The 27,999-nt window shown below is 41.0% G+C and overlaps 1 protein-coding gene across 1 annotated transcript in view; it reads right to left on the reverse strand.

Moving 5' to 3' along the window:
- Positions 1 to 26,614, reverse strand: part of cntn3b (contactin 3b) — a gene marked incomplete at both ends in the record, with an annotated part of 39,471 nt that extends 12,857 nt beyond the window's left edge. The window contains 10 exons of the mRNA XM_083971503.1: positions 1,727 to 1,877; positions 2,496 to 2,625; positions 3,723 to 3,859; positions 4,267 to 4,451; positions 4,789 to 4,891; positions 6,486 to 6,689; positions 9,181 to 9,279; positions 13,597 to 13,772; positions 23,842 to 23,977; positions 26,560 to 26,614. Of these exons, the coding sequence (XP_083827629.1) occupies positions 1,727 to 1,877; positions 2,496 to 2,625; positions 3,723 to 3,859; positions 4,267 to 4,451; positions 4,789 to 4,891; positions 6,486 to 6,689; positions 9,181 to 9,279; positions 13,597 to 13,772; positions 23,842 to 23,977; positions 26,560 to 26,614 (1,376 nt within the window). The remainder of the gene's footprint in view (positions 1 to 1,726; positions 1,878 to 2,495; positions 2,626 to 3,722; positions 3,860 to 4,266; positions 4,452 to 4,788; positions 4,892 to 6,485; positions 6,690 to 9,180; positions 9,280 to 13,596; positions 13,773 to 23,841; positions 23,978 to 26,559) is intronic.
- Between the last annotated feature and the right edge of the window lie 1,385 nt (positions 26,615 to 27,999).

Below are 27,999 nucleotides of genomic sequence, written 5' to 3' on the forward strand. Positions count from 1 at the left end.
ATGTAATGTTTTACTAGGAATAGCACCTTCTGTAAGCAAACATCAGACTTTGACATATTGAAGGATGGGTCGACTGAAGCTACACAGATATTTTGGATTTGGTTTGTCCAGGTTTTCAACAAAGGTATCTGCCTCTAAGCTTTCTGCCTCCAACCCCCATGGGAAGGATGGTGAATAGAATTTTATTTGTAGTACTCAAAAGAATTGGAAAAACTACATAGAAAAAAAAATGTCAACAGCAATGGGTCTTTCCAAAAGCAATGTCTGGATAAATCATAGACCTCACTGCAAACACTCTTTTTACTGGAGCCACTTTCTACAAAGAAAAAAAAAACAGTCCAGATAAAAAACGCTGACAATGTGTTCTGTAGATTATCCAGGGTAACAAGGGATAGTGTGATGGAGTCAGATATTTCAGAGATTGATATCTCTAAATTAAGCTAAAGCTACCTGCATGGATAGACACCATCACGGTGTAATTGTGAAAATATGCCCTTCATAATTTGGGTGAAACTACCTGTAACTGATGTGGTATTTAGTGACAAATCGTGTACCCGACTCATTTTCTGCACACTGATTTACAGCGTGACTGTATATAGGAGAAAACATTTCCCATTCTGTGTCCTCATGTATCAAGTGTGCACCTTGAAAGGGTATGTGGGCTTCATATACAGTGTGCTAAATGTCATTCAGCATGGGAAATTTACCTTTTTTTTTTCTTTTTGCAGCGTTAGCAGCAACTCCTCATTTGGAGCCAACTAAAGAGCTTCTGTGCTGTTTTGACAAGATGCTTTGCTCATGTTGTTGTCTTTCAGACCTCCTTTTGAATAAGCAGTGAAATGATTCAAAAAGCACAAAGAAAACCATTTCTTTGCTGTGCTGGAATGTGTGTGTTAAGGTTGTTTTTATTCAGTCAGTGTGTGAGCGTTTGTGAGCGACAAAGTCTCAATGTGTGTATGTGTATGCGCTAACTTGCGGCAAGGTTCAATCATCATCGAAGCTTTTCTTCTCCCTCCAATCAGGATCATGAAAAGTGTGCAAATTGCTCAGATGTGTCATTTCTTGCCTGTGATTTGCTTTTGGACTTCTCCACCTTTAATTAGTTGTTTAGTATTGTGTGAAATCTATTCAGCAGCTCAAATTCATCTCTTGGTGTATTCAATAAGAAATCAGACTGAGACGGACAACAAACAAAATTAGGCACCACTTTTATGTTGCGTTAAGTGGTGCTTTAGGTTTGCTCATTGTCGGCAGCATGTCTATGTGTTGAGCCTCTCATCTACTGTGACGGCTTTCAGTCTCAAATGTGGTGTATGTCTTTTCAGCTTCAGTGATTGCAAAGTTGTACTTATGATAGAGTAGAACATTTTACCCCAGGTAATTACAGGGCAACAGTTCCTGTTTTTTTTCTAAAAGCAGGTACTGTAGACTTTTATCTTCAGCAGTTACTCCACTTGCTAATCTTTTATCTTCTTAAATATTTCATTCATGCACTGTTGATACCACCAGCTAGCATCTTCATCCCTCACACCGAGCTTTTTGCACATGATGGTGCGCACAGTACATTCGCCATGTGCAGTTTTCGTGGTGGGTGCCCTGCTCTTCCTCTCCTCATTAGCCTTTCCTTCTATGCATCTGCACAAATGCCAAACACACTATAAAAACAAGTCGGCCAGCAGTGACTGAGAATGAAAGCTGCTCATATGCACTTGGACTTTTATCCTACCTTTCAGTTCTCTGCAGGATCTCATTCCCTTTCTTCCACAGGCTAATTGCTGGGGGCGAGGCCTGAGGCTTGCATTCGAGAGTGACTTCGCTGCCTGAGCGAGCTTTTAGCAAGGCCCTTAACGGACTTTTCGAGAAACTGGGAGGCGAGGCTGTTTGTGGGGAAGCAGAGAAAGGGTGTGAGATTAAAAAAACAGAAAAGCCAAACCTATGCAGATCAACCATGCTGTGATGTGATTGAATCTCCTTCAGCATTCAGTGAGATAGAACCATGAACTCAATATGAAACACCCTGTGGGCTCAAGCCTATGCAACCACTTGCAACCACAACCCACCCCACCCCACCACACAAAATCCACTCATAACACCTTCAACCTGCAGAGATTGCAGCCATTATCTATCATCCCATTTTGTCAGCCACCATTTGGACCCAAGTGTCATCACATGTTGAATTATTTTCAAGTCAGTCAGATGGAAGTCATCAAAGCTTTGCAAATAAATCAATAACCCATCTACATGAGAAAGTACCCACAATGCCACAAAGCAATGCGTTTGTAGTATCCAAATCAATATGATGAAACGACTGAAAGTAAAATGAGACACTCCATCAGATTCATATTTTTGCTAGCAGAGCCCATAGTGACATCAAATGAGTCTGCAGACTGATTGCTGAGGAGAGCTGTAGCAGGCTGCTGGTTTTTATCTTATGAGATGATCAAACGCACAGACAGATAAGCAGGATAAAAGCAGAGGGAGAGAGGCAAGCTTACCTAACACCATTAGTTGGGCACTGGAATAAATAATGCCATGTTTGTTTTCAGCTACACACTGATACATCCCGGAATCTGACAGGTTCAACGCAGCTATAGAGAGGGCCCCGTTTTCGATTTGTACCCGGCCCTGAGGAAGAGAGAGAAAACCGTTATGCATATCCATCGCAGGGCCAGTCTAATATGTCCAAAGGCACAGCAGCAATTACTGGGGCACCATGAAGGGAGGAGGACAGCAGGAGAGGAGAAACTAAAAGAAGCCTATAGCGCCTTGTGGCATTTTGCGTATGTTCAGTTTGGGATTGGGGGGAGGAGATCAGGATCAGGTGTGAGTGGCTAAAATCGCTAACCTGCATCTTATTAAAATGCCATTTGCTTTCTGTAGTTGTTGCCATCACTGTTGTTATCACTATGATACTATAACCCAGGTCCCAGATGATGAATTGAGAGCTTTTTAGTCCAATGAGCTAGTTAGGGAACATCAGAGATGCAGGGGGGAGTGGCTTATTACAGTGCTTTCTAATTTAAAGATGCATATCGAGGACTTGGCCTTAATAAAATTGAATATATTGATGCGGCACAAAGCCACCACATAAACAGTGTGAGCCTTCAGAGTGAACCAAATCTAGTTTGAATTTGGCAGCGTTCGTTGCCTTTGACTTTTTTAAAAGAACACGCTGATGCATTATTGAGGAAGTGGCCACTATGAGTGACAGGTGAGAGAGCGTATGCTTGCCACAGTTATCAAACCACACACTCCACCTCTTAACTATATTTTCTGGATTCAGCAGGGTGGATTCGGAAACTGCCAAGATGGCAACAGCTAATGGGTTACACCACATGTCCATCAGTCTATGTCCTATTCACACCTGACTTTATATAGTCTATATCTGGATTTTTTACCTAGAAGATAAAAAAATATATAATTAATTTTGATGCCAATTCACACAAATGCAGTCAGATGCCTGGTGGTGGTTTGGCACAAACTTTGATTGGATCTCTACCAGGTGTAAATGCAATAGCTAGTCTGTGCCCTTGTAAAAGGGATTTAAAAATGAAAGCTAATTACAACAGTGGAAAACACTCCGAGAAACAATTATGGGAGGACCATTCTCCCACTCATTAAACCACATTCGCCTGAATTCATCATGTTTCTCGCCACATTTATTCAGATTTTCACTTATCACTCGTCTGTATTGCTGTGAGAAACTGAACAGGTCTCCATACCTCAGCCATCACTTGTTCCCCATTTTTCAGCCAGCTGTAGGACGGTTTAGGCTTTCCGTTGGCCTTACACTCCCAAAAGAGATTTTCCTCGATGGACAAAGACGTGTCCGTTATTGTCTGGAGCCAGTGTGGTTTAGCTTGGGAAAAAAAGGGAGGATTACCTTTTCAAACATGTGTTTTAATTATAGAAGCAGTGGATTAGTAAGGAGTGGTGTCAGAAATCATAAAGCTGTTAAAGCAGCCTTGCATTAAATCATCAGTTTTGACTTCACAAGTGGATTATAAACATAATGAAAAACACAGGTTTGTAAACAGATTTGATTATTTGCTGGGCAAGCCTATTAAACACTATTCACTTTTACAGACAGGTTCCATTCATGGTGACATTATGCTCTCCATGCTATAGACAACTAGGTTTCCTTTCTAACAAATTAAATTCAAAATGCTGTTCCCGTGCATGTTCCCTGTTCAAATGTGTCTATCTGTAACAAGCACACGTTCATTTCTGCATCTTCATGCATTCAATTTGTAACAGTTCACTAACCATGGAATGAAATACGACCCCGTGCAGCATTTTTGCCTCGCCGATTCTCCGCCGTACATTCATACGTCCCTGCGTCTTCTTGCTGGAAATTAGGGATTTCAAGGACGCCGTTTGAATTCTTCATTTTGACTTTACTGGGAAAAGGGACACCACTGGTTCTCCTCCAGCTGATTTCTGGGACGGGGCTACAAAAGAGGAACAAAAAGTTCCCGTGATGGCAACTGTCAGTTGCTATGATCAAAGCAAGATTAAGCACAGAAGAAAAGAAGCTGAAGCAAAAGCCCTGGGAATTATTGTTCCTTATAAATCAAACTGTGATCACTCAGATTTCAGAAGCTCTTAAAAGAAACTCTGATTTCTGCTCCCTTGTCTTTTCATGCTGCGGCCCTTATACTGTGGATTGATGAATCTGAGAATGAGTAATGTTACGCTTGTGCATCCTTAAATCATTTTGAGTAGCACTAATTCATGCATGAATGAGCCTACAGCTTATGTCACACGAACACAATAGGTCTGACTTACTTTCCTAGAGCAAAGCATTCCAGTTTCACCACCGATTCCTTCGCAGCCGGAACCGAATCAGGGAAATGAACTTCTATTTTGGGTTCATATTCACCCATTACTCCTGCAAAAAGGAAGACAATAGACGACAGGTTTTTACAGCAATGATTAACAGCAGACATTACACATGTACTGGATCAAAGAGAAAGCAATGACACAATGGGATGGCTGACACAAAGGTCTATGCGTACAGAGCAAAAGTGACCACTGAAAGGTGCGTAACGAGGAAAAAAAAATTCAGAGGTGTCTTATAAAAGATTTAGAGAACACATCAGGGAAAAGTCTAGCTGGCAGAGAGTTATCACCTGTGGCAATTTAACTTCATTTATGACTTTATTTATATTCACATCACTAGAGTGGGTCAAAGACTTCTTCAGAGAAATAGTAGTATGCCCTTAACCATTATCAATTACAACCTCATAGTCTGGCAGCAAGGGCTGGCATAGAGTCCTGTGGATATTTTCAGAATAAAAGCCACAGAGGACTGATGAAAGCTGTCTCAGCATAGAAGACCTGCAGAATACAGAGTTGTGTCTCCTTCAACACAATCTGCATCTCAATCATCTAAATGTTGGTTTAGTTATAACCCAGGTGAACCTGATAAGATGTGACATAAACTTTACATAATGCTACACAACACAATGACACTTTTTTTAGCCAGTAGTTCTTTGAGTGTGCCTGAAGACAGTGCTGTACAAACCCATTACAGTCCTGGCCAATAGTAAAAAAAAAAAAAAGATAAGTATTATTTTTGGTGATTTTCTGGTTATATGTGAAAACAGCCTATACTGTATTGTTGAAAGTCAAATGCTGATGGAACGTCAGTGATACATGAACATTTTATTCTATGGTACTGACACTGCCATTTAAGTGCAATTTTCAAATTGCAAGGGCAGGAACTTTCCTTACACTGTAAACCTCATAATTACTTCAATTAATTGTTTGACTAATGTGACTAATTGTTTGTTTGATTAATTGTTTGACAATCAATTGTTTGACCAAAAAATGGTTTTATGGAAAAAGAAACACAACCAACCTTATCCAGCCGAATCGGCAAAACTAGCAGTTCAGTTGTTGTAAAATGTGAATGACAGTCAGCTAGTGAACAGAGTTGTCAGATTGCACGTATTTCACTATTTCACAGGCTAAGACCGCCAACATGAAGCAGTCTGTCCCGTGGAGCTAACATTAGTGTTCTCAACTCAAACAGCTAAAGTACAGAGCTGTCAACAGTGGCATTAGGTGTCATCTAACACTGTCAGATGCGCCTTTTTTATTGTTGCAGTATGTGGAAAACTATGTAACTTCAATCAATAAATTCAACACCAGTTTCATATTTAAAAATCATATTTGAATATTGATGAAATAGATTTTTTGTTTTGCCTCTTAGTTAAATTAAATAAATTAAATGATAGACAATCTAAATTCTGGTCATAATGGCAATTTCAGTCAGAATAAAATGCAATTATGGTGTTATTACTGTATAATACACTAACCCAACTTAAAATATGAAACTCCAGTGACACTTTTTTTTTTACTTGATTATTTCCAATACTATTATGACATTTAGGCTACTTTTATAATTATTCTATAATCAAACCTAAACCCAGCTAAAAATCAATGGGCAACACAGGCCCCTTGTAGTGCAATGTATTTACCGTCACTTCTGAGGACCAGGGGCGTTGGAGAGCTCAACACCTTCTCCCTCGTGACGGTGTTGTTCACCACACACGTGTAGTTTCCCACATCTGAGGGCTCCACCTTAGCGATGTACAGACTCCCTGTCTCTTGGGAGATGAATCGACGACTGTCTTGTTGAACAAAGTACGGGTATTCATTGAAGATCCATGCAAATGAGAGCTCTGGAGGGAAAGTCAAAACAATTATTACTGCAGAAATGATCTACTATCACTACTCATCCAAAGCCTGACTGGTCCAACATATGTTAGATCTATGTCATGATTGTGGCTGGGATAGTTGAACTGAAACATATGCCACTGGCTTAAAAATTTAGCATGTCATTTCCGTCTCTCTTATCTCAGTTTCCTAGGGAAGAGATATCGAGACATGGCAAATGCAATAGCTATCAGTGCAGAAGAAATGGGAGACCTAAGGAAAGGGAGCGAAACAAAATGGATTACAGTGTGTCTGTGGCCCTCCCCTGACACGTGGCCTCCTTTCGCTGGGTCCCTGAGTGACTTAGTTCATGGGAGGCACAAACGGAGGAAGGGATGGACAGAGTGACGTTAAGCAATACGAATACATTGTCATGCCCTTTCACTAGCAGCAGGTCTAGGAGAGAGACCTGCCATGATGAATTACAGTGTCATTCTGATAAGTGCACACAGCCCGGACTTGCGAGAATGCGGAGATACTCTGTGTAATCTACCACTTCGAAGGTGAGGGGCTCCAAGTAAAAAGGCGTATGCAATGACTGTCAAGCATATCCCCATACCCCTCGAGGGAGCGAGCCCCTGGGCTCTGAATGGGACTGAGCGTCCTAGCTTGGTGCAATGACGCAGATGAAAAGCTCTCTCTGACTAGGCAAGCAGGAGCCACATAGTTCAGAGTCAGCATAACCTCCACCTGAACTATGTGGCTGTAATGGGAAGCCACAGAATTTTGCCAAGAAATTGTAAGTCAAGGAGGGAGAGGGAATACAACACAAGAGCTACCATGCAGCAGACAGACAATGACCTATGCAGCCCATGAATGTCGATTGAGTAAACACGTGTATGTCACAGTACAAAAAGTAACACATTGACATTTTTTGTGGCAATGTATAAGATGTGGCAATGAATGTGGTAGAAAAGTGCTTTAGAAATTCAGGGTCAAGGATGCTCAATGAAAACCAGAATGGATGCCATATTATATTAGATAAAATTTGAAATCCAAGGCTGTGTAGCACAATAACCCTTTCAAAATTAAAGAGTGGAAATGAAAATAAAAAGAGGGAGAGGAAAATAAAGCAAAAAGAGAAAAAGGAGGGAGATTCAGACAGGGGGCAACAGGACGAGAAAATGAAGAAAGGGACAGCAGGCCCACACTGCTTTACTTTCATTCACTTCAGAAAATGTGAGAAAACACAATAGTGCTACGGTTGCAGCAGCCAACTGCGTATAAGCCTATGTTAGAGCGGAAAGCTGTCAAACTGTATTTCACACAGAGTACTCTGACCCATTATCCCATAGACCAGCTGTACAATGCACTGTGCTAGAAACTGTTCTCTTGTGAGGGAAATCAGTTGTTCCAATGTGAATGCTACTGTATGAAGAGAGGGACAAGCTAGGCAGCAGCCATTGTCCATGTTCTCACTTTTCTGCAGGGTGGTGCGGCTGAGCAGTCAGCGTCTTTATCTGCTATTTGTAGCCTCTCGTTTATAAAATACTTTGCTCTGCCTCCACGCTACTGACAGCCAGGGAAGCAGGGATTATGTGTTCAGGTTGCCTTTCCGTACATCCCTACTGTACGTCTGTCCGTCACATTCTAGAGTACATGATATCTAAGTAATGCCTTGAGGGAATGTGGGACTTCACTGGGACTCAAATATAAACTCATTAGATTTTGGTGGTCAGAAAGGTCAAAGGTCCTGATCAGAGCTCAGAAAATGGCCTCTTGAATTTGACAAAAAAAAAAAAATCCTTGACGGAATTTCTACAGATTTTATCCAAAACATGGTTTTTGGCCGTAACAAATTCAAGTTCACACAATATGGAAGACAAATGACATTTTTTACCCAAATGGTCAAAGGTCAACTTCACTGTGACATCATAATGTTCTGCAAAAACACATTTCCTGCAACTTGACTGGTTGGTGGTGACCTTCAGTGGAACAAATTAAACCATTTCTGAAGCAGTTGGTTATCTTAGCTCAGCTAGTCTCTGTCCAAATGGAACAGACTCGGCCTATTGTACAGTTAATGACATATACAACATGCATTGGTGAGTTTTACTAGTATGCAAATATTGTGACCTTTGGAGATGGTAGCTGTTTCTCGCTGCTAAACTAAGATGACCTGCTGAAATGTATTTACATTATATTTAATGGACATAGTTGTATTGATCTCCTCATCTAGCCCTGGTCAGGAAAGCAAATTATTTACCAAAATACATGTAACATTTATTAGAACAAGTCAGAATAAGTGAAAGTGAGTATTGGCTCAATTGCATTCTGTATAAACAACATAAGATGAGGATTATCAAGAGCATGCATTGCATACACATAAATGGGTGTAAAAACCGATTAAGTTTGGGAGTAATCCGTTATCAAAGGTTGCCATGTGGAGTGAGTAATTCCTGTGAGTCATGTCTAAACGACAGGGAAAGGCACAGAAGTGGCATCCAGAAAACTTACCTCCAGAATGTGCAGGGGGGCCACATAACAGAACCACTCCTTGGCCCTCACGGACGTTGACAGCACTCCTCACTGTTTGGATTTTGAAGTTTTCGAGATCTGATGAGTCAAATAAGATCAAAATTAAGACTGAAACTGCAGCTCAAAAGTGTAAAGTAATCAATATTAGACTGGATATTATACTGCAAAAAAAAGGATTTCAGTCCATATTGTCAAGGGTTTCTTTGAAAAGCATAAATCTGAAAATAGGCAACATGCTTTTTCCCAAACTCCCATCACTGATTCACTGAGACATGTTTTTGATGTTACACGTTGTGCCCTGGGACTTTAATAGGGCATCATTGATTGCCCCGGGACACCTCCTGATAGCCTTTAACACTTTCAATGGCATCTGGGGTGTTGATAAAATAGATGTACCCAACTAGGTGATGTTTACTCAGCAACATTACGCTTAAGACAAGCAAGAGATTAGGCTGAAAATGGGATAAAATGAGCAAGGGGTGGGGGGGGGGCTGTTCGTGGACTGAGCAAACATGGGGGAGTGTGCATGACAAATGACAGTTTGCAGTGCCAGCAGCAATAAGTAACATCATTATTAAATGTGGTGTAATCTTGCACTTAAAAGCATTAGCGTCCCCATCAATACTCTCAGCACAATCTATCCCCTGCAAATGAATGAACAGTTGCTGGCAGGAAAAAAAGAAAACCTAAACCTGGGATGATAAACCATCCTTGGCTTCATGACTGATGGAAGGAAGCTGCCGCAGTCCGCTCTGCACTCTGTCTGCACCCTCTGGCTAACAGCCTAGAGTAAGCCTTCCAAACACAAACAAAAGAAAGTCAGTGTGACCGATAAGGGAAATTAGGAGAAGGAAGATTATGGAGAGAAGTGGGACAGAGTGTTGGTAAGATTAATGAGCAGCTCTCTGATGACCGCAGTGGAATCAAACAGAGCCAAGTCACGGCAGGACACCGAGGAGGCCACAGGAGGAGATGGCTGACTTGAAATACAGACAGAGGCGATGTCCTTCTGATCTCACCAGGCTGCCTTAGTAAATACAGAGTCCATCTCCTAAAGACATTTACGATTCCGAGGAGCGAGATTCACAGTCCCGGCTGATTGAAAAAGCCCGGCATAACAGCGGTTGATAATTATAACAGCAATGCTTTTGGAAGCAGCGGGAGGTGAATCACAGAGCTACTATTAATTACTTAGTGGACGAGGAAAGGATGACTCCTTCACCCTGATCGTGCAGAACAGCACAGAGAAGGTTAGAGACGAAGCAGGCTCAGTGCTGGAGGGGAGACACTCCTCTTTGCTCTGGCCTCTGTGCTGAAGAATAATGGGCTTCACTGGAGTGAACTGACCACACACTGTAACTCTGAGAGCTGGAGGCCAAACTCACTGTAGCTGCAGTGATTCCTTTGTAAGTAAAATCAGTCTCTGCCATATAAGAATGGCTGGCCTAGCGATTACACAGAGTGACCATTACTGGTCGAAAATGATTGGTCTAGGCAGTGGCGCCGCTGTGGAGACATTTCCTGTTATATATATATTGTGTCCAGCAGATTTCAGCTACTTTTACCGGCTCTGGAGGGATCACTACAGTACAAAGATATCTCGCTGCATGTTTGCTATACAAGAAATCTAATTTCACATCTTAGGTCTTTTTTTTTTTCTTTGTGGCCATTGCTTCTGTTACTTACTGCAACACTGTGATCACCTATGCTCAGAGTGGAGAGTACAACAAAGAGTGGTAATATGGTAATTTTCAAATAGTTGCTTATCGATCCAGCAGACATGTAGCAAACATTTAGTCATGTCTGTTGCCACATTTCACTTAGTCATGTTTCAGATCGTCAATATCTCCTCTTTCAGCATCACACTCTTTACAAAATTGATTACAGATACCAGGACAGAGAGAACTTTTTTTTTTTGATGGGACAACTCAGACTGCAAAGATTGACAATTTTCAATTTCAAATATTTTCATTTTCAAATGAGTGAATCAGTACCATTTTCAGTTTGCAGACGGACAGAAACAGACATGTAACCATATTGACTAACTCATTTGTAAGCTGTCAAACCTTCTTTGAGTAGCGCAGTCGTGCTTACTGAACACTTTTTAAAGTAAATCATACTAATCCTGTTGCTCTCAAAACAGCCTGAGTTCTTCATATAGAAGTCTCGCCCTTGAGATTCTGGTCCATGTTGACATGACCGCATCGCATCATTTTTACAAACTCCTGTTTTACAACATCCCAGAGGTGTTCTACTAAATTGAGCAGTACGCTATGACACCAGTTTGAGATGACTCTAGCTTTGTGACAAGCAGAATTGTACTGCTGGAAGTTGGAAAGTGGTTAACTGTGGCCACAAAGTGATGCACATGGTCAGCAACAATATTCAGATAATCTGTAGCATTCAGATGGTGATTGGTTAAGTATTAAGGGTCCAAAATGTGTCATTATAACCCCTACGCCACCACTACCAGAGACTATCGTTCCCATTTCTGATGTCTGATCTGGACATGAACTGAAGCTCATGTTCTGTATCTACATGATTTAACATTATTACATGATTCAGAGGGATCTGTCTGCAGTCGGCAGTGCATACTGTACAGTTACACCCACTTCAAGTTATGTCATGCTACTGTGCCTCCCGGTCCGGTGTGAAAGGAGTTTAAACACAGCAGCCCATGCAAACTAGCTTCTAGCTAGTAGGTGTCTCACACTGAGGCTCCAATACTGTCAGGAGAACCAGCCCACACGACGATCCATTTTACCAGTATTCACAGCAGCTAGCAGCTGACTTTCAGTCCAAACAAGAGAGGGACTCTCATCTACTGGCTAGAGCTGGAAGAATTGGCAGGAGAGAGGGACGGACGTCAGGGCAGTCGTGCATACACTACTTATCCGTGTCTAGGTCACAGGAGCAGCAGTGGGATATGGATGGATGACACCCAAAAGTGTATCACAGTAAATTGAAACATCTTTATGTGGTACAGTATGGTAGCAATTGTTAATCGAATCAAAAAGAAACTGCTTCATTTTTGTCCCCCTGTGTCCATGTACCATTATTTTTTACACAATCTCCTGTCATTCTGACTGCAGAGTTCAACTGTGGCTGCACTGAGACCACATCTTCAGGGCAGCACCCCGTCAGTAGCTGCCAATGGCAGCACAGCGCAAGTGTTTTAAGAGCGGCAAAGAAGAACTGTGTAGCGTCAGTCAGAGCTCACAGATTTAACGGGTAAACAGATTCCTATTTATAAGACACGTGGTATCGGATCAGTGCCTGGACGCCAGTACTCGCCGATACCGATGCTGGCATTTCCGGGAGCATTGGAGGCATTTCCAGTACTGAACAATTCTACTGAGCTCATCTCATTTTGACATCCCTTTGGAGTCTGTGTGATTTGCACAACTTAAAATAACCCCCCCCCCCACACACACACCCAAATGTATTCCCCACTCTTGCAGTCAGCGGAAAAAACCCTCTCACATGATTGGCCGATTGGATAAGCAGGTGTACAGGAAATGTTAGCTCACTGTGGGTGCAGCAAATCAGCACAACATATCCATCTTAGGGCAGTGGTCTCATTACACAGACACACAGTATCAGCAATGCTGATCTGCTAGACCTCACTCACTGGGCTTTAGGCAAGACAATAAATGTCAAGCAGCTCTGCTCTTTACCCGGCCCCCAAAAGTGAGATTCATTACCGAGCTATAGGGATAATGCCAACCCATCTCCTGAAAGGAAGTGAGAGGCTCTCTATCCTTGGGACATGATCAATAGTCAGCAGGCTTGATGAAGAGGGGAGAGGTGCCTCTACATGGCCTGTTTGGAGGGAAGGCCCCCACCCAATACATAGTATCACTTTCCAAGCCCACATTTTATCTTTTGCGCAGGAGGCTGGCAGAGCAGCAGACAGCCTGTCACCGTCTGATCCGCTCACAATCTGCTGTATATATTATACATAAAGAAGTGGCTGGTGATTACAAAGATACAAACACTTCTTAAGCATTATTTGTGTTCATCTGCTTCAAAGTCTGGATCACGAGGGCTGGCACATCACTCAGTAAAATTGAGGCAATTCGGACTGAGCATAGTTGCTGTCAGAGTTTGAGCCACTAATGAGAATCAATGAAGTTGTGAGACAGTCAGAAGCTACCTCACCCACTGTGTTTGTTGCATCTGACATTTCATTCGATTACCATTTCCCCTCTCAAAAATCTATTCCCGGGCAATTTAAATGAGAAATTGGAATAATAAATGAAAAGAAGAGGCCTGAGCCATAAGCATATTACACACACGTCAGGCTCAGATACAGCAGATACAAAGAGATGCCACAATGTCATAACTGTGTCAGAGTGGTGCCAGAAATGTGTTAGCAATTGTAGGATCACTTACATGCAAATTGGAGGCTGGCTCTGCGGCTGAGGATGGAGCCCAATGTGTTGAAGGCCGTGCATTGGTACGCCCCGGTGTCTTGGTCCTTGTCCAGGTTGCTAATGATCAGGCTGCCCCCAGACATGTGACGCCGGTAGTCATTCCCCAGATCAATGAGTGTTCCGTTTAGTGACCATCTGGAAAAAACGCAAACACAATCAGTAGCTGCGTCCCCTGGAGATGCATGCTCGCAGTGTTTTTCCCAGAGATCAATTTGATCGGTCCGCCAGCATCACGCTGAGAAGATAAAGGCTGAGTAATAAGAGTAAGTTTCACTGTTATTAATACAGAAATCTGACTGTTTGGAGAGTGCTTGGGAGAAAGTTAGGCGGAAATAACATTTTTCTTAACATTGTGAGACGCCATAGCTCCCAGTTTTCATCAGTTTGACTCCATTGAAGTATTTTGTTTGCCATTAATTTTGGCTAAACTCCAAAACCTGCAGATCTACTGTGGTGAATATTGATTTTTCCTTCTTGCGAGAGGATTTTATTTCATCTCAGTTTCATTACTTCAACCACCGAGGTTACATTTTTGGTCAAGTTTGTAAGTCTGGTAGCAGGATGTCTGAAAAACAACAAAAAACAAAAACAACGGAAAAAACAACAACATATGAACAGATGCAATCAACACTTAGTGGAAATAGCACGATACAGCATGTTGACAAATTTTAATTAAGCATGGTCTGTGTGTTGGTGCAGATTTAGATAAAGTTAATGATGCTAACAGAGCAGCAGAAAACATAATACATGTACTTTTACTCAAGTAAATGTGGTCCTACCACAATGTGTGTATGCATGGATTATTGGAAAAACACAAAAAAAAAATAAAATATAAAATCAATTGGCATTCAAAATGCTGTCAGTGTCATAGCTATCGTATGTCACTTTCCACCATTGCTAACACACTAAACAAGGTTGTGAACAACAGCAAATGTTATTCCGCTGTCTCAAACATTCATATGATAAACAATTTAAACAACAGAATATCTATTTATAGCATGTTTTTCCTTTTTGCCCGCTCATTCCTTGGACTTTGTCTCAACCTGTTTTGGTGAACCTCACTCACTGACCTGAGCTGCAATGATTTGCAATGATTGGCTGGAAAAGCTGAACCAGTTAAAATAAAAACACAATTAAAATTGAATAATTCTCAATAATTAACAGCTTGCATTAGTCCAGACAGGATGGTGTCTGGGTTAAGATGTGGGCCGCACTCCCCTTCATCTATCACGGCACACCCTTGAATGAAAAATAAACCCCATCACTGCATCTCTACTGTATGTGCAATCTGAAGTGAATTTGAGCATGAGTGTAGATTAAAAATGTCAGAACATTGTGTGTTATTAACATTACAAATCCAAAGAATCGCGCAGCCTTGGCAGAGTGATGGTCTCTCTGAGTGATTTCTAATTAGTTTATGTTTGTGTGTTTGTGTTTCCAAATTATTGCTTTGACACCTTCATATTGCATTGTCTACAGACCATTTCCCTCAAGCAAAGGTCACAAGATACTCTGTCATGCAAGCTGAGTTCAGGAAGTGACAGCTATTAATCACAGCTACCAACAGAGACAAAACAATGAATAATGTTCACGCCAAACAATGAAAACACTTCATATCTCCTTCTCTGAAATCTGCAGTTTGTCATTCTGCCCAAGATATACAGTATAGAAAGGAGATGCAAAATGACGGATACCTATATAAGAGGCAGGGCTTTATCTCAGAGCATTACCAGATGAAAATTTACTTTTCCTTATAGAATCTGAAAAACAAAAAGCTTATTGGCATGCCGTGTGTCTAAGACTGCCTCAGCGACAGCACCGTGAAATGACAATTCCAATGATAAGGAGAAAAAAAAGAATCAATATTATTTTTTTCTTGCTCCCAGGCAAACTAATAGGCAGTTAGAATGATGCTTCATGCAGTCCTAAAGCATTCAGGGCTCTCCGCGACTTCCTGCCTGACAGACTACAAAAGACAAAGCTGTCTTTCATTTCGTAGTCTGCATTATTCATCTAAGAGTCTGTGCCTGTGTCACTTAATCTGACTGATTTTGTCATTGCTCTGACAATGGTATTTCAATCAAAAGCCCTATACTTGTCGTGACAAAGCTCACGTTTCTCAAAATACAAATATGGAAAACACATACTGACATATCAATCGACCATTTCTAATACAACACACATATCACTAAGGTGTTTTTCCCTGCATTTGTCCATTCGTATTCTCCCCCGTCCTTCCGCTCCTCTATTTGTGCCAAAGGAAGGATTATTGTGTATGTACAGGAGGGGGGAGGTTAAATGGGAAACGATGAGAAGCTAGTTGGACTTGCAGCGGCCCAGCATGATTGAACTTAATGGGAGAGGAAGGTGGGCAGCCTGGACAGATCACACACCCTTGGAGCAGACGGCTGGCTGAGTGTAATGATGTCTCTGCACGGTCAACACAATCAGTAAAGCCACCTACCTACTGTTGCTGCAGAAACACCTGCAACAGGCTCTGATATTAGGAAGACGTGGGGGGAGGTATTATTACAGAGTCCTTTTTTTTCCATGTGGATCCAGATAGGTGATTTAAAGGATTTTAAGGTTGAGAAAGGTCAATGGGAGCAAATGGGCTGCTGTCACTTTGAAAAGAGTTAACACTGATGCCATCTGGACTCTTTAAAATATCATTTTGAAAAGGGAAATGCAGCGGTGACTGACCAGTTGTGAACAAAACAACAAACCTGCACTTGCAACTTCTCACATTGTGACAGTTACAAAAAAAGAAAAAATGTGAACCTTCACACTTAGAAAATGTGAAAAAACATCAGCAGCAGCACTCTCCGCACGGCATCTTATACACCCAGCTGCGCTTTTCAGCATATTTCAAAATTTGACACTTTGAATGGACAATTTTGCCACCAGTGATAATAAAACAGTTTGGTGACTTAATTCAGGAAACAAGGATGGATATCAGCCGCAGCCTCATCTGCTATAGCTCCTCCACCTCTTCCACCCACCACCACTCATTACACAGGGATTCTGTCTAGAAATGTACCTTTTGGGGGGTTGACAAAACCACAGTGAAACAATTTATTTTATTCATGATGAAGATAACGTTATGCCTGCTGCAGATATGCTCCTACAAAGGGCAAGGACAATTTACCTGTGTAAGGACTTGGTACAAAGTAATCTATCATTTTAAATGATTACACATTAATTAAGGTTAATAAAGCATCATGTCAGCAGTTACTGTATAAAGGTTATAGTCAGCTATTTGTTATGATGCCTTACAGCGATGTCAGTTGGTAAATGTTAATAATACTGTTTCAACTGTTGTTTAAATGCAGAGAAACCTGATAATGAAAGGTGATTGATTCCTTTTACACTGCAAGATAAGTTTGTCTGACAGGACATGCACAACTGCGGGGAGCAATGTCACCACATGCGGTTGCAGAGCGCGCACACACAAAGACACAAGGGGAGAAAGAGTGAGCTGTTAGCTGCCGCAGACTGGTAAAATGGATCAGTCTCGCCTCATCCCCAGGTTGATGCTCCTGTAAGTGCCGGAGCCTCCATGTGAGACACTTCAATCAGCGATTGTGTGTTTTTGAAACTTATTTTGCTGCTGCAGCTCACTGTTTCAGGCCCGAGAGCAGTGTAGCCGTTGTGTTTTTGATCTAACGGCATCATGCTGCGTGGGTGACAGGTGTGATGGCAGTGTCTGTGATCTGAAAGACGTCATAGCTCAGACAAAGGAGCAAATACCCAGTGTGCTGCAGAGCCACTTTACACTGGGTGAACGCCAGTGGTAGCGTTTTCCTTTGCAGACCGTTGTAAGGTCATGTTTTTGACCACCAGTGTAAAAGGAGCATCAACTGACTATTCAGGTTATTTGACATGAGGTTGTGTGTGGTAGTTATTTATAATCAGTGCGTTACCTGCAGTAGATTCAGATCAGCAGTTTTCCAGTTTATAGAAGCAGTCCGGAGCACCAGCACATAAGCTGAGTGATGTGCTGCCGTGAGTGGGGCCATCCACAAAACCTCGTTTTAGCCACTTTAAAACGTGCCCACAGAAAAATATCTGCCCTTTCCTTTGAAACTACATTTCAACCATTGAACTGCTGGATTCCTACGCACAAGCACAATCCCTCGCCATTTAACCCCAACTATCATTCCATAATGTTATAAATAGCTTTAAAAAAAAAAGAAAGAAACTAAGCAAGGTATACAGGATGATGTTCCATATTCTGGAAACTTAAAAATCTGTTTTTATTTGTGACTTCCAACTGATCTATGGAGCACTAACAAATGATCGATTCTGGTGATGAATCAACTAATGTATAATAATTCTTGCCAGAAAGCATACAGCACAACAAAATGGCAATGCACCGGTAATCCAGTGTAGTAAAATGTATGGTGATTTCAGAAACAAGATGTAAAAGCTGTCTATTCCACAGATTGGTGGTTTTAAACCTGCAGTTGAACATACCCCATACAGTATTTCTCACTTTTTTTTCCTTCATTATTATTCCCACCCTAACTCAAACAGCAAAACAGGTGAATCTGGCAGAGGAGGTCTTAACAGAACTAAAATGCGCCATTCCAGGTTAAGAGCAGCTTACACTGAGTCCGACACAGTCCGGCAGAATAGTCCTATTTGCTGCGGTGTGCTGCAGGCGCGGGCTGATCTGAGCATGCTCTGAATGAACTCCCCGTGACCTTGAGGTTCACATCAATTTTGCATGAGGTCTCCTCATCAAATAGACTGGGGATTGTACTGCAGCACAGGCTCACCTGGCTTTCCTCGAGGCCAGACACCTACTGAGATGGCAGTGACCACACAGACCACATACTGTTTGTGCACACACATGCACACACACATACAAACAAACAGGCACACACTTACACACATGTGGAGCTCAGAACCGATAATGGAAATTCAACTGTGGCCCAGGGTACTCACTACTATTATGTTCAACATGCTTTTTTAATAAATGTGTGTTCCTTTGGTTTTAAAGCCAAATATAACACAATAAATATTCTTAAAACCAACCCGTTTCAGTGTGAGTGTGTTTGAGTGTCTGTGTGTCAGTGTAAATGTTTCTGAGTGTTACTGAGTGTGTGTGTGTAGTATGTGTGAGAGAGTTTCAGAAATACACCGTTGCCCATAACGTTGGAATGATTTTGTCTAAGCCTTCCCTGGATACACAGTCTGCAAAGGTTATAAATTGTGGTTTAATTTTCACAGCGATATGTTTGGAAGAGATTGATGAATAAAGTTTTGTTTTGAGAAGATATACACTTTATCTATCAACAATAAAACACATTGTCACAATAATTTCATGAAAAGGTGAATTAATTTTATTCCAACTTCATGGGCAACAATGCACTATTGGAATTAGTGAACACTAAGAGATAGAAGCTAGTTGTGCATATGCATAAATTGTCAGCAGATATAATTACATTTACAGTTGCAATCTGATGCCTGGATATGATGTTTTTATTCAAAGGAAAAGTAAATAGAATAGTAAATTTATAAATGTTATGTACATACTAGAAAAAAGAAACAAAAAACAGTGTTCACATATTTTCCCTTTAGAGCTGTATTTCAGACCTAAGTCCAGTATTTTTCTCGTTTATCCTACTGGTTCTGAAATGATCACATAAGCCCATGGGTCACAGAATTTTCTCACCCTATCAAAGGACAAGTAACCCTCCAAAAGATAAAAATCGATTCAACGTGAAACAGTCTCCACTTCCAGACTCATAACCGGTCTCTATGCTATAACTTAATTCATAACAAAGAAAAAAAAAATAATATCTTATAATCACGGCCTCCCCAGTCTATTTATGTCCCTGTTACCCTGCACCAACCCATGAACAAAGGTAGAGTCATACATCTGCCTGAAGTCACATTACATGATAGCAGACACAAGCCAGGGCACTTTTTTATTCCCACTTTCCAATCACTGCTGTGCCCTTGATCCTGTGTTACAGCAGATTCATAGTAAACACACTGACAGGTGTATTCATAAAGCACAGCTCTGAGCCCTGGAGTGTGCTCTGGCGCTACGCTGGACTATTTGTCAACTGAAGAACTGTCAGGGTTCCCGTTCTTGTTATTCGCCGTGTCACCAAGTGGGCGAGGTGAAGGTGGAAGCAGAGCATCAGAGTGGTGAAAATAAAATTAGACAAAGTGGACATCGCTAGCAACTGTAACTTGCAAGGTTAATAAAGCAGAAACACAAATGACCACCTGAATCCTAATTTCACCACACTACTCTCTGCGCTGTCCTATTTAAATCAGCCAGAGTTTTAATACCTTCACGACACTTTTAATTATCACTAACGTTGCACTATATTACATTGCAGTTCTGTTGAACTGTTTGGTTACCATTCTCCATTATCTGCACGTTCTTCAGTCAGTCACTTTCCTGCATTTTCCACAGCGCCAGTCTTCATTGCATTCTGGTCCACTAGGTCTTTTTCTATGATGGATTTTTCCATGTGTGATTGCTGAGCGTCACTGAAAACTGATGAGTCCGCGAAGCCCTTAAAGCGCTTTTTCATTGACAGCCTTACACTGTGACAGCTACTCATGATTTATCCCAATTCAAGCGAGAAGCTGGTGATACTACACACCATATTTTTCTTAGTGTCAATCAATGCCATTAAAAACTAACACCAACAATGCCTAACAAGTCTGGTCTGTGTAGCCAAAGTATGACACAACAGTGTCTTATTTCTCTGAGTCATTTAGCTTCATTGTTGTCCAAGAATGCATCAGTGAGCCACACTGTTGCACTGCGTGACATCTTCTTTTATTTCCATGAGCGTGGGTGCTGTCATTTATTTAGAATCAATCCCACATTCACCATCCTGCTGCTCTAAATACCCACTTGTTCACCTAAAAGATATTCAATTTTTTACTAATATGGAAGAGAAACTCTGTGATTTATTTTACTTTTTTCTGACAAATGAAGCTTTGCCTTTGAGAGATTTATGTCTTCAGTAAAAACCAAGAGCCTGGGGGTGAGAGACATACATTTGACACAACTGTGACTGCCTGCGAACACTGTTGTTTTCACCCTTTGATTCTGTGTGTCATCAGAGCAAATGTATTAGCAGGTGATGCAGGCTTGGTCTGACTGTGTATTCCTGCAATAATGTAGTATGGGGTAGCAATGAGTGCTAATGGGTTTGAAGGTCAATATGGGTGTGATGCCAATGCAAGATGATCAGCCATTTATACTATTGAGGTAAACTACGCTGTACTGTCCATTCATGTGGCCTCGGCAGTTGCAAGCTTATAATATAAAGAAACAATCATGCATATATAATATGTACACTTTGCTATACTTTAGATGCACTTTGCTGTGCCTCATGGCATCTGCACTGGAAATGTATGACATTGTAAATATTTGGTCAAACTTAACTAAACTGATGAATAACTTATACAAATTAACTAGTGACTAATTTAAAATGTCATTATTATTACATCATTTTCAAATATTATGATTTTTACACAGTAGGATTTCAATAGCAGTTTGCATGTTCCCCCGATGGCTGTCCTCTGCGTGCCCTGGCTCCCACAGTCCAAAGACATGCAGGTTAGGTTAATTGGTGATTCTAAATTGCCTGAGGGGGTAAATGTGAGCGTGAATGGTTGTTTGTCTGTGTATGTCAGTCCTGTTATAGTCTGACAACATGACCAGGGTATACCTCGCCCTTACCCAATGTCAGCTGGGATTGGCTACGACCCTGAAAGGATAAGCGGTATGGCTAATGAAAAAATGATTTCAACACTGTAGGATAAGGAGGAAAGCTGAAACACCCAAATCTAAGTGAAGTCAGACGCTCAGTGCTAAAAGCCCATTTGTGCCCCCTCCCTTACCCCTCCGACAAGGGTTAACATAATCTTTTCTGACAAATTCAATATTGGGTGGCCCAATTTTCTGTATGGATATTAAACCAAATGAATGAATTTTTCTTAATAGTTGCAGTAACTGAGGAAATTAAGTGTGCAGCTCTGAATGTAATACCCTCTTGCTTGGCACATTTAATTATACAAATACTGTTCATTTGCAGGGTGTAGGCACATGCACAGTTTGGAGGCTCTGGTGAAAGTCACAGCATGACCACTTCCTGAAGTGATTTTTTGTTTTTATTTTCTGTCTGCTCAGGGCTTTTTCAGGTTCTAATTTCAGTGTTAGTGAAATGAATTGCCGAGAATTCATGCCTTATATTTAATTGCTAGGACAAAGAAGCCCTCTCCTTGCCGAAAGCGAAAAGTCAAGGACAATCAGTGTCAGAAAAAAACTGATGCAACCCAAATAAGGCTCAAAAAATAACTCCTTCCTCAAAGTAAAATTAAGGCCCCAAAGTGCAGTGCCTTTAAAAGCATTACCAGAGATGTCAATCCGCAGTGGTGACAGACTGCTCACTCAAACGTCAAGTCTTCCTGTTAAATCTGGTTTCAGATTTTTTATTCATAATTGAGGGCACTGACTCCAAACAGTGAAACCACTGACCTAGATGAATATCACCAGCATGAGATATGAGTTTTGTTTTGAGACTAAGTGCTGCAAAACCCCAGGTAGTACAGTTCAGCTCTAAGAAAGAAAATAAGAAAGAAGCCACATGAAGTTCACCAGAAAAGGATGAGTTGTCTGTATTTTTTTACGAAATCAAAGCAATAAGGGCAGCAATTCTACTTTTACCACTAGGTCTCTTGTGTATGGTGAATATTTTGTAACATATTTTTAATGAAATCTTACAAAATTATATGTTTTTTTCCTTTTTTTAATATTAACAAATGTTTGCCTTGTAAAGTACGATATGACGATATGGCGAACTACTGATCATTTACATAAAGAGAAAAAGCAACATCAGTATTTATTTGATGTCATGTTTCCAGCAACCTGACAGAAACAAAAAAAAAACACCTCTCCACCTAGTGCTGGAAAATCCATCTTAGCTGATGCCGGACATGCAGATGAAAGCAAAAGTGAAACTAAACCTAAATATTTAAGTTGCTAGTTAAAACTGAAACAGTCAGCTGAAAGACGTGAAAACAAGCTATCGGGAGCTGTAGAGCTGATCACACATAGCTACAGTATGTGGGCTTGTGGGTTATGGGCCATTTGCATTATCTGCAGTGATTTAATCCATTGTTTATAGAAAATATTGATTAGTGCAGCTCTAATATGAGGAAAACACTCTAGTGACAATCTCTGCATATACTAAAATTACATCTGAGGTCGTCTCACCCTACTGGAGAAAAAGTAGCAGATCCCATCCATTTCTCACAAATGCTTTGACACCACAAATAACCTGAAAAACAAAACCTCCTGAACAACACAAGTGTAAGAATGCTCCAAGTTGCGGGTGAAATAATACAAATGATGGTTTTGGCTTCATCCCGCGATGGCTCAGGTTGCACAACAAGTATAATGATACCCCCCGCTGCTGCGCCTGGACCATGTTTTCAGCACAGACACATTATAGGAAATGTAAGCATTTAGTGGAATGTCACTCACAAGGTTATTGCCTCTCTCCCCCTGCTTGCTGTGCATCTACATGGTGCTGACCAAGCTCCGAAACACAATCTACCATAAAAAAACACCACCAGCTGCCATTTTCAGGCAGGCTCCCTGCGCCGCCAGGGAATTGCCGCGGAGATATCAAAGGATCTGTGGTGCAAATGAGTTGCTGGAATCTCCTTTACTCTCCTAATGATTTCTTAAGCCGTGCACCATATTATAAATCATCATCTTCATTCGTACAGTAGCTTAAATCTTATCATTAATAAAGTTAACCTCGCTCATATCTGAGGTGTTGGCATATTCATCAACCACAGTGGCGCCTCCCTGACTCTAACTCTACATCATAGCTTGGGGTGAAAATAGATAGGCCTATTTCAATTAGAAATGGATGCTCAATTAAGCAGTTGTTCTTTGAAGCCTGTCTTCTTGTTGAATGGTGCGTAATCTCTCTCGAGCGCTGATGTCCAGAAAACGCGGTTCTTTAACAAATCAATAGCAATGAACGTTATCGGTACCCTCTTTGATTTCTGTGGAAGCAGCAATGAAGATTCACAAGCAATTAAGCAGCAATGGATTTTCACCACGGGAAGTGGATGTGGAGCCAAAGCAGGTAGAGACAGCTGAGCTTCTTATGCTTGCGGGGGGGAAGGTAACAATGGTGGAGTAACTTACCTATACTGCGGCGGAGGGCTCCCTTCTGCCTCGCATGTGATGGTAGCCTGCTGGTCTGGGGAATTGATTGGTAAAATGAGGTCACTTGGCTCTGTCCTCCATCTTGGCCCTTGAAATATGACATCCTCTGTACAGGCTGGGGAAAGAGGAGAAAGTCTATGGTAGTACAAGGCAGAAATATTGTCCCTTTGACCTCAAGAGAAAATAACAGAACTCAATAAAAGCATAGATACTGTGAAGACAAATAGTTAATCTTGATGAAAAACATCAGTTTTCTAACACTCATTGTATATTACTTTTTCAACAGTATATAACCTCCAAGTCCCTGAACAATGTTGAAAATCAAAGCAATACATTAAGACAATATTCATGAATTGTTGTGCATTGGACATTGAAAGTAAATTCCATTCACCCTTGTTAAGCATCTCATTCCTATTGGCATCAGTTTCACTATATGCTACAGTTTTTCTGATGGCCCTGAAACCTAAAATAATACAGGAAAACTAATATACTGTACAAAGTCCATGGCAGTTGTGTGTATTTTGCACACTGAGCCTACTTTTTCATAGTACCAGGCCTCTCTTTGTCATAACATCATGATAAATCATCACATTGTAGATATGATTAATCTCCCTCCTTCAAAAGTCCCATGTAAAAATGCAAGAAAACAAAAATAAAGCAAATAAATCATAATGTTTTCATTGTCTAAGTATTTAGCAAGGTAAGCTGTTTCAGAGACTTTAATGCACTTGCACAGACCTCACACATACTGTACTGAAAACGATGCAATGAAATTGAGGTGTTCAGTATTAATATTGCTAGCAACAATATTATAATGATAGATATTAATTGTTGAGGACCAAAGTTGAGCACTCAGGCTGACTACTGATGTAGAAAGCCAGTTTTCACATCTTTCCTCAGTAATTAATGATTCCTTTCAAGTGACATGTTTGATAAATAAAGCAGAGTGATCTATTTTCAGATCATCTGTGTCATACTATGCATGCACCGGTTAATTGAGGCCATAAGGAGCAGCAGCTTAAAAGGAAAAGATGTGGATCACAAGCTGGTACTAAATGAAAGCAGAGTCAACAGACGGTCAGAGTAGGCCTAATTAATATCCTACTGCTAACAGATTGCAGCATGTGAGTAGTAGTTCTACATGTGGTTTAAATTGGTGATAATATGTCAAGGAATCAGCACATATTCCTCTGTGTGACAGGCTGAGGAACGATATAGGACAATGAAGCATGACAACTCTGTGTTTGTTCAGGGATGTGGAGAAACTTGAATGAGCTTAAAACTAGGGATGTCCCGATCCGATCACGTGATCGGAAATCGGGGTCGATCACGTGGTTTCAGACTCGATCGGAATCGGACGTTACATCCCGATCAGGAATCGGATATATTACATATCTACATGTCAGGGTTTTCCTATCTGTCTAAAGCGAAGACGGGCCGCAAGGGGGGGCGTATTATTGTGAGATTTTGATATTGTTACATCCCTAGTAGAGCACAAAGAACAGAAAAATAGTGGGATGATACAGTTGATCTACATTAAAAACTTTACTGCATTGCCAAAGTATCGGATCGGGACTCGGTATCGGCAGATACTCAAAATCAAATGACTCGGACTCGGACTCGGGGGCAAAAAAATGTGATCGGGACATCCCTACTTAAAACCTAAAAAAAAAGGGGGGATATATCTGAAAAGCAGTCAAATTTCAAAGGATTGTTGTAGAGTGATCTTTTAATAAATGATCAAACACCTGCACTCCCATCAAATTCATTCACCTTACACTTTGGTTTCACAGCCTCACCCTATTGTGAATTTGAATAAAATGCCATGCCAGCCAACATCTGAGGTGTCAGGATATAGAGGCAGACAACACGACGCTTCAGATGTCATGATGATTGTTATCAGCTATAGTGATTTTTGGAGGGTTTCAAAGACTATGATCAAAACATTGTATAATAACCAGCACCTATAGACAGCAACGGAGGCCCTGTTAAAAACACTTGTCTGTGAGGAAGGTGAGATTGTGTGGACCTCATTCCCATGAGTACTGGGCGTGAATTACCCATGAGCCCATTTGAATAACATTCATTGGGATTTACAATGTCATTTGAACAAGGGGTGACATTCTGGTGGAGTGTCTGCGCTTCTCTTGCTTGAATCCCAGGTGGCTGCACAAGGGCAGAATGAGGCACAGTGGCAAGTAGATTGTGCTAAAATGCAGGGCTGGATTCATTGCATGGATCCTGATAATGATCTGGACAGGCCATAAACAGGAATAGGATTGGGCTCCCAGTCGTCCCTGACAGTGTACTGTAAATGCACTGCAGGACACTGCTCAAGGGAGCGGTGAAGGACATCATACTGGAACACTGTACATGTAATGATTGCAACCTAATCAGTGTAACCCTTTTTTTTTTTTTTTTGGTCAGAAATATTTTCTGAGGTTATTAACAACTGCTCTGATTCTGTTTCTCCCGCACTAATGGATGAAACTTTATACTGTATATAACCTCTGCTTGCTACGATATATTTCTAACCTCTAACCTTACATAGATCAATTTATCCTGGGGGTGTGGAACAGCACTTAATTATGTTATTAATATGTATTAAATACACAAATTCACAAGATGTTGCATCAACATAAACCATGACAACAAGTGCAGGGAAACTCAAATGTAATATATGTTGAAATATCTTACCTGCAAGGCATCCGGTGATTGATAGCAGAACTATTTGTTTCCATGGTAACATCATCTTTAGTTGCCAAGGGCTAATAGGACTCTCATCCAATTGCTTGTGAATGGAATGCTCTCCCTTGAATGCGAGAATTTTAATCTGAAGGGAAAGTAATTATGGATGTGATTAAAATATGACATTTTGATCCAAATACGACAAGCATTCAACAGAAAAAAACATGATTATAGCACTGCTAAGTTACATAATTGGCTCTTATTATTTTTGGAGTTTCTGCAAGTGAAGAGAAAGTGAATCTTGAGGAAGCGAGAGGCGTCTTGGGGAGGAGCGGGACGGGAGTGCACAATGGCAGACAAAAACCTGAGGACACTACCCGGCAGTGTGATTTTCAGGTGGTGGCACAAACGAAGAAACAGCTGCTAAATGGGTATATTTTCTTTTACTGTGTGTGTTGCTCATCCTGCCTAACAAGCTCAATTCTGCAGCTTTAAAGAGGAGTGAGGAAGGAAATGATTGACCTCAAAAGATACTTCTCTCTCTCTCCCTATTTGACTATTAATAGGAGCTGGCAGACTGTGTACCAGCACTCTACAAAACGCCACTTCATACTTTAACAAAGGGTTTGGTGGATGACTGAATGTAAGCAAACTGACTGTTTTCATTTTTATATACAGTACATGCATCACATTCCTTTAGATCAACAGGGAATACAAGAAGGCTACACACTAAAACAATAAAGATGGCACATTTCACTGTCAGCCATTAGCAGTGACTGACAACAATATGCACAGTAAGATGACATAAATTCACAGACTTTTTTTTACTGCAGTTTACTTGAAATAGGAAGAACGAAGCCTGTGAAAACAGCTATCCCATGTGGCTCAGGAGAGACTTTGTCAAACCTGCAGACTGTCTGTCATTAGTGTAACTGTCATCAGAAGAATAGTTGGGAAGCATTGCTGAGTGAGACGTTAGATAAGGTGATTACGATAAGTGGTGTAAGAAGCTACTTTCTGAAATACAACCACCAGAGGGTTATCATTTTTGAAAATAACATCAAACATTATGAGCTGCTTTAATTCAAAACTGTTCAGGTGCAGCACTGGTGAGTTAGGTGACTGTTTATCTACTTGTTAACACAAACAAGAGAAAACCAGTGAGGTGTTTTACATCATAAAACTAATTCTGGAGCAGTATTTGGAATTATCAAAAAAAAATAAACGAAGCTAACCATGACAACATTAGATTAGTCTACTTTCTGAAATGCAACTGCCTGATACAGGTGTGATCTTGTAGCTGGTGACTAAGGAGCTAAACAAATCTTAACACAGAAAAATGCATACTATAGGCTACGCTCGGTGCAATCAATTAAATTCCAAATGGATGAGGGGCGGTGTTTAGCTCAGTTGGTAGAGCAGCCGCCCCACGTGTTGAGTCCATTTACT

Source organism: Trachurus trachurus, assembly GCF_905171665.1.
Source record: "Trachurus trachurus genome assembly, chromosome: 5".
In the NCBI taxonomy this organism is placed as follows: domain Eukaryota; kingdom Metazoa; phylum Chordata; class Actinopteri; order Carangiformes; family Carangidae; genus Trachurus; species Trachurus trachurus.